The sequence below is a fragment of the Herpailurus yagouaroundi genome, unplaced genomic scaffold (assembly GCF_014898765.1).
Source record: "Herpailurus yagouaroundi ecotype Mexico unplaced genomic scaffold, PumYag 188, whole genome shotgun sequence".
NCBI classification, from domain to species: domain Eukaryota; kingdom Metazoa; phylum Chordata; class Mammalia; order Carnivora; family Felidae; genus Herpailurus; species Herpailurus yagouaroundi.
Window position 1 is genome coordinate 8,023,551 of NW_024412419.1, and position 7,669 is coordinate 8,031,219.

Sequence of the window (7,669 nt, forward strand, 5' to 3'; positions counted from 1 at the left end):
AACCGACTGCGCCACCCAGGCGCCCCATGAAAATTTTTATACTAAAATGTTAAGGTAATTAAAAAAAGCGACCTTTCCCACACTAGCATTTCCTGCTAGGAAATGTACGTAAGTCGTAACCAAAAACATGCTTACCAGTTGCTAAGATATACTGTCCATCTTTTGACACCTTAATAGTGGTACAAACGGTAGGCATTTCAAAATCCTGAATAAGTTCAATTCTCCTACGGACATCTGCAAAGACAGGAAGTAAAGAACCGATTTCACGACCAGGTGCTCATTGTAGCTCCTAATACCCAGCATGCAGACAGTCACTACGAACAGGTCAACAATGTCCCAGTGCCTCCAAGCCTCAGAATACAGCCCCACCCATCACACAGGAAGGCTTTATCTTAGCTCATACCTTAGCTTTCTAAGCTTAGCATTTTTTACTTTAAAAAAAATTTTTTAAAGTTTTTATTTATTTTTGACAGAGACAGAGTGCAAGCCTGAGCGGGGGAGGTGCAGCGAGAGAGGGAGACGCAGGATCCGAAGCGGGCTCCAGGCTCCAAGCTGTCGCACAGAGCCCGACACGGGACTCGAACTCACAAACTGTGAGATCGTGACCTGGGCCGAAGTCGGACACTTAACCGACTGAGCCACCCAGGCGCCCCAGTATTTTTTACTTTTTAAAAACTATCATCACTAATTGAAAAAAAAAAAAAAATGTCCACCGTGGTATATCAAACATCCAGTTTCAAGAGCCAGATAAGGGGGGAACACAACAAATATTAAACCACTATCATTACTCAGTCACGGCTAAGACAAAAATCTTACCATTTTTTTCCTCCTAAATAAGTTTAGGGGTGCCTGGGCGGCTCAGTCGGTGGGGCGTCTGACTTCGGCTCAGGTCACGATCTCACAGCTTGTGAGTTCAAGCCCCATGTCAGGCTCTATGCTAACAGCTTGGAGCCTAGAGCCTGCTTCCAGATTGTGCGTCTCCCCCTCTGCCCCTCCCCTACTCATGCTCTGTGTCTCTCTCTTTCTCTCTCTCCTTCAAAAACAAACATTAAAAAATTGTTTTTAATTTAAATCTTCAAAATCCTAAGTTTATGTAAGAAACTGCTGGCAAGCTGACTTTGCCTCTGTTGGCACCAGGGTTCTGAGCCAAGAGGACCCAGACTGGATTAAGATTTAGAGCAATCTCTCTGGATCAAAAGGCTTGAACACGGACTCTCACAAAATCTGGTTCCCTTCTACAATCCACACGATGTGTCTACTGCAAGGACCATTTATGACTCCATGGCACATTACTGCCTTGCTTATTAAATTAAACCCAAATATAAGATTCAAACCAACTGAGTAGGAATGGCCCACTCAATATGAAAGACACATGATAGTTTTGAGATGGGCTGAGAGAAAGGGTTGATGAACAGTTTTTCCTCTAAGTAATCTGAATCTCTTTTCTATACTCTAGGCCACTGGGTAGAACGTGGGGGAGGGGGAAGTGGTCAGAAGAAATCGGAATCAGGGAACATTACTAAAGGAGCAGTTCTTGTTTTCCTTGGATTCAAAGCTTCCATTTTCTAACTTCAGAACTATCTACACAAAGCCGCCTCTTCCAAGATGCGTGCCTTGGGGTATTTATCTCGCACACACAGAAATCCCTTCCGACACCCTTAGTCTTTGATTTTTAGAGACTAATTTAAACAACATATATGGAAAGATAAATCATCTTTCACATGTGACAAGCTGTAATGGAGAAAATTTGCCAAAAATCTGTTCGAAACAAAACCGATCAATGTCTTAAACTTATAAATCCGGAAAAGAACGATTCAGTGTGACACCCGAATTCTGGCAGCTAATGTGAGACGAACGTCCGAGCACATCCAGGTCGCCCCTAAGGTGACAAGGCGACCCACCTACACGGTGGGATGCCCGGGAGCTGCGATCTGCCCCTCCCTCAAAAAAACAACTGATCTTCTATCTTTCCCTATCCTACCCAGCCAGTATAAATTAAAGAATGTAAATTTTCTGCAATTATCCTTTATGAAAAAGATGCTGACGTGCTGGAGAACAAAGCAGTCACGGCCCTGCTAGGAGAGACGGCCTTCCTCGGGTCTCCCGCATCCCCGCCCACCTTGCTAGGTCCCGCAAGACTGCCGTGCCCCGGTCGCGCCTTCGCCTGAGCCCTCTCTCAGGGGTGTCTGCGCGGCCGAGAACCCTGATGGGTAAGGGAACGTGTCTCCTCTGGACAGACGGCAGGCTTGCTCACTGCGGCTACAGGAGCAGCGGACTTCCCGAGCTAGGTGTGGCTCAGCTGCAACATAGACCCAGTGTGCCTGCAGCCACCTGGGCCGTGCTGAGTGTCCCTGTGGGACTCAGGGCAAGGGGAGCTGGCAGAGATACGCTGATGCTCATGCCATCTGCTGTGCCAAGCTGGGGTTCTCATCTCTGACCCAGGAATCTTGTCTCTTCCACTACTATCCGTGAAATCGTTAACAGGCTAACTCACTTTAAGTAGGTAGAATTCAACCTCACACCCACCAGGAACATATCAACCACAACAAAAGGTTTTTAGGAAGGAAAGGGGCAAAAAGTTTATTTCCCACTTTTTAACTGCCCTGTATCTTTGTCAACCTCCACTTAAATATGATAACAAATGTGTGAAAGCACTGTTGCATATGTCGTGCACGTAGCCAGGGTGGGGAAAAAAATACTCACCGACATCCTTCTTCTGCAGTGCTCTCTTCTTCCTGTCAGAAAGCCACTTAAAGAAAATGAAGAGACTTTATTTTAAAACAGATTTACTTTGCTTTCCTGCTTACCAAAGTGCTCACATTCAAAAAGTTAAAACTTTACAGGAATATATTAACAGAGGAAGCGAAAAGATTCTATAATCCCAACCCTGTTAACATATCCCCCGGGTTGTTTTTTTTTTCCTTGTATATATTTACATATATTAGACAATACATTTTATTCATTTTAGTTATTATTTTTTTAGTGTTTATTTATCTTTGAGAGAAACAGAGCGTGAGCCAGGGGAGGGGCAGAGAGAGGGAGACACAGAATCCAAAGCAGGCATGGGGCTCAAACCCACAAACCATGAGATCATGACCTGAGCTGAAGTCAGATGCTTAACCGACTGAGCTACCCAGGCGCCCCTAGACATTTTAGAACCACTATGTTTTACCCAAGAGAAAACTAATTCATTGGGAAAGTAATAAGCCTCAAATATTAGGAGGGTTACCACTAATATATGGAACAACTTTATTTAGGTCAAATATTAAAAAGCAAACCATTAAAAGGAGAAAGTTTCTTGAGCATATTTTTTTACAAAGAACAAAACTAGATCACTAAGCAAATAGATGACACTTGATAATACGGAAATGATGCTTTTAAGTCATACTCACTGACAGATTTTTTTTTTTTTGAGAGAGACAGCGCGAGCGAGCACGCAAACCAGGTGAACGGCAGAGGGAGAGCGAGAATCTTAAGTAGGCTTCATGCTCAGCGTGGAGCCTAACTCGCGCTCCATCCCATGACCCTCGGTATCGTGACCTGAGTCAAAATCAAGAGTCAGACGCTCAACAGACTGAGCCACCCAGGCACCTCTGGGAGCAGATTTTCTTCTGAAATTAACGTAGCTCAATTTAGCAGACGGCGTAATTCTAAAGCCCAAGTCTTTCAGGAGGCCTAGCTACCTCCTCCCCATTCGTGAGGCCTCCCCGGCTACAGTTGTTTGCACAAAGCAGCTCGGATGAAAGCTTCCAACAGCACTGGCGGGAACACCCTAACTTCCCACTTGAGCCTACAAGGCCCAGCTCTCCAGCCTTACCTGCCCCCACTGTCTCCCCATAGCATGCCACAGCCACACCCGCGCCTCTTTGGCTTCTCCAACATGCCAAGGGCATTCCCAGTTGGGGACATTTAAGCTTTCTGTTCTCTCAACACTGAAAACTCTTTCCCCGTCTTTTCATTATCCAAGTTTCTGCTCAAATATCACCTCTTATGGAGAGGCCTTCCCTGAAGGCTTTATCCAAAACATTCTCTGACCACTTTCGCCACAACACTCTTTCTTCTTTTCCAATTTTTATTTAAATTCTAGTTAGCTGACATACAGCGTAACATTGGTTTCAGGAGTAAAATTCAGTGATCAGTCACTTACATATAACACCAGCGCTCATCCCAACAAGTGCCCTCCTTAGTGCCCATCACCCATCTAGCCCATCCCCCCACCACCTCCCTCCAGCAACCCCCAATCTGTTCTCTATCGTAAGAGTCTCTGTGGTTTGTTCCCCTCTCTCTTTTTTCCCCCTCCCATATGTTCATGTATTTTGCTTCTTAAATTCACAACGCTCTCTTCTAGTCCATTCATCGAAGCTGTCTTCCTGTTTGCTCACTTCTCCTTTCCCCCAACAGGGAAACTTATCACCATGTATCCCAACACTCAGAACAGGGCTACCGGCACGTAGTTACTTCTCAACAAATGCGCAGAATGACCAAAACGAGAAAGATCATGCTGTGTGATGAACAGTCGGAAGATGAGGAATTAGCTGGCCTGAATTCTGAAAAGAAAGGCAGACTCTAATCACAGACTCCAGATCTTTCGGGGGCAGGCACAGCGAAGAAGAAACAGCTCTTCGTTTATTCAGATTTCCAAGGGCAAGAGTGGAACTAACACCAGCATGCTATAAAATGACAAGTTTCAACACCAGTATCTAGCAAGTAATCTTAAAATGGAAATGAGCTTCTGCTAGAAGTTTCTTCCCACTGGCAGTGCCTGGACAGAGGCTTGCTCATCGCTTATAAGAAATCTAAAAAAAACAAGCCGCAGATCATAGATGGGTGAGCTTGGACAACTCACTCTTGCCATCGCTGGATCTGCTGCATACCTTAAACATGTGAAGACGACTGTAAAAGAATCACTATCTTCCCAGCTCCTTCAAACTCTGAGGTCCTAAGACCCGATGAAATCAAGTTAAGGTCGGCAAGGTTCAGAAACACCGCCCTCTACACCACAGAAGTCTGCAGGTGCAAAGTCTGTGTGGGTTTTCTTGCTCACTTGCTGTATCTCTAGAACTTGCCGTACAATACGAATCCAACAAACAGCTGATGCGTGGACATTAAAATGGGGGAGAAATGCCCGCAACCCGTCTGTCCACGCTTTCCTCCTCGGTGCGGCAGAAGCTGGGAACATCCCCAGAAGCCCCAAAGGACGCGCGTCGCCTGTTCTAGAGAACTCTGCAAAAGTTCCAGCGAAGCTCATCGCCCCTGATCACCCGCCAACCAGCTTCTGGCGCGGGGACAGCAGTGTCCTCGACCACCGGCACCGACCAGCTCCCGCGGGCACGGCCACTTGCCCCCCGGGCCTCCCCGAGCCAGGGGCCGGCCAGGGCCAGGCTAACACGGAGGCCAGGGCCGAGGAGAGGGGGCGGCTGCCTCGAGAGGCGGGGGACCCCGAAGTGCCTCACCTCAGGCAGGGACTTGCCGCAGCTGAGACTGTAAATCTTCACCTCGTTGAGGCTGGACACCTGCATGGCCGGACAGAGCAGCGGCGACCCACGTTCCTCCGCGAGCCCCTCTCCCCGCGCCACACGCGAGCATCCGAACCGCAGCGTGTCCCCGGCGCGACTGGGCGGCGTGCGGCGCTGGCGACGGCTGATGACGCACTCGCGGCGCCGGAACTGCGCCAGTTCCCGGAGGAGGGGGCGTGGCCGAATGGAATGGAGCGGCTGGGGGCGGGGCTCTGGCCAGGCCACCCCGAGTGCGGGAGGGCTGGGAGCCGCGCAGTCTCCCCTGCGCAGTGCGTGCGTTGACACTCTCCTGGGGTCGCTGTCCTGGCCTAAGTGTCGCCGCCCGACTGGGGCAGGCGGTGCAGGCCGGCGACCGGTGGCCTGGGGGGCTGGGTCAAGGGAACCCATCCAGCCCCTGGGCGAATCCAGAGTATTCACGGTGGATTCTTCTCTCCTCCACCGTGTTTCTTTCAGCAACGTTACATTACAAATAAGTGCTCTTTAAAGTTGACGTATAAAAATGTTACTTGCGGGGGTGCCTGGGTGGCTCAGTCAGTTAATCGTCCAAGTCATGATTTTGTCTCAGGTCATGCATGATCCCGGCTCTGAGAGCCTGCTTGGGAGAATCTCCCTTTCTCCCCCTCTCTCTCAAACATTTTTTTTTTTTTAATGTTACTTTCGTTTAGATTTGTTCGACACTCGTCCACAAAGGAGTGAAAGAAAAGAAAAGGCAAACTAAGGAAAAAGAAAACGATAAAGGAAGGAGTGGTCGGGGCGCCTGGGTGGCTCAGTGACTTAACCGTCAGATTTCTCAGGTCATGATCTCATGGCTCGTGAATTCGAGCCCCACATCAGGCTCTGTGCTGACAGCTCCGAGCCTGGAGCCTGCTTCAGATTCTGTGTCTCCCTCTCTCTCCTACCCCTCCCCTGCTCACACTCTGGCTCCAAAAGTGAATAAACATTGTTTAAAAGTGTGTTTTTGTTTTTGTTTTTAAAGGAGTGGACACCAAGGGTGAAGTGCTTTGGAACCTGATGTCTTTTGAGACACGTGTGTGACAGCAACGACAGACAGAAAGTTCACAGACTGTTGATTGTCCAACTGCATAGAGAACTGCCGTTACTGCTGCCTAGCTGTGAGAAGTGCAGAATTTTCCGCTCAGAGGAAAACTTAAGGAGAAAATGCAGGTTAACAGCAGTCAAACGTGTCCGTTTAAAATTGTAACATAGTATTCACGTCCCTTACCTATAGCTGAGGTGGGTCATTTGGGGCACAGGCTTTATTAGTTCATGGCAAGGCGAGGGCTTCTGTGGGGCTTTAGCAATTTTGTTTTTGTTGTAACTGTCCTCAAAGTTCCCGTCCAGATTCTATCTTCTGCTTGAGAGTTTCTTTGAGGAAATATGCAGAAAACCTCCTTGGGGAGGCAGTATGCCACGGTAGAAAGGTCATGGGTTCATAAGAATCGTAAAATAGGTCTGTTAAGCAAGTCATAAAAAAAGAAAGCACTTATTTTCCAAAATATGCAGGATGATTTCCAAGAAATCTTGAATACTTTTGTACAAAAATGATTACTTCTATTATTTCAAGAATGTATTGTAAAAGCCCATTGATTGTAAAACACAATAGAATCTCAGTGCTATGTGTTAGATAGAAGATATATAGATCTATCGTACTAATTTTTGATAATTAAGGGCCCAAGGCCATTTCACCAGACAATCTGATTTCCCACTGACTCCTAAATTTGCCTTCTCATTCATTAGTACTGGTTTCATTATTCTAGTTTTGAATCTTTGCTTCCGCTAATCTGGATTCTGCAATGCCTTCCATTTCTCCTTATATCCAGATTCTACCAGCTCCTCAAAACTCACCTTTTGAACACCTTGCTCAGTCTCCTCTGTGTTCACTGTACTGCATAAATAACTTTGTGGCCATTATATCTTTTTGCTAGATTTAAAATTTTTTTTTTCATTTTAGGGAGACAGAGTGAAAGAGCTGGGGAAAGGGTAGAGGGAGAGAGAGAGAGAGAGAGAGAGAGAGAATCCCAAGCAGGATCTGCACTCAGTGCAGAGTCCGATGCAGGGCTTGAACCCACGGACTGTGAGGTCATGACCTGAGCTGAAATCAAGAGCTGGACGAGCAACTGGCTGAGCCCCCCAGGGGCCCCCAAAGTGTAATA

General features: G+C 47.3%; 1 protein-coding gene across 1 annotated transcript in view; it reads right to left on the reverse strand.

Annotated features, from left to right (window-relative positions):
- The window catches only part of NOL10 (nucleolar protein 10), an 89,577-nt gene extending 83,951 nt beyond the window's left edge, over window positions 1-5,626 (reverse strand). The window contains exons 1-3 of the mRNA XM_040496058.1: window positions 5,454-5,626; window positions 2,704-2,749; window positions 136-234 (exon numbers count right to left, since the gene is read on the reverse strand). Of these exons, the coding sequence (XP_040351992.1) occupies window positions 136-234; window positions 2,704-2,749; window positions 5,454-5,519 (211 nt within the window). The 5' untranslated portion in view covers window positions 5,520-5,626. The remainder of the gene's footprint in view (window positions 1-135; window positions 235-2,703; window positions 2,750-5,453) is intronic.
- Window positions 5,627-7,669: the final 2,043 nt, after the last annotated feature.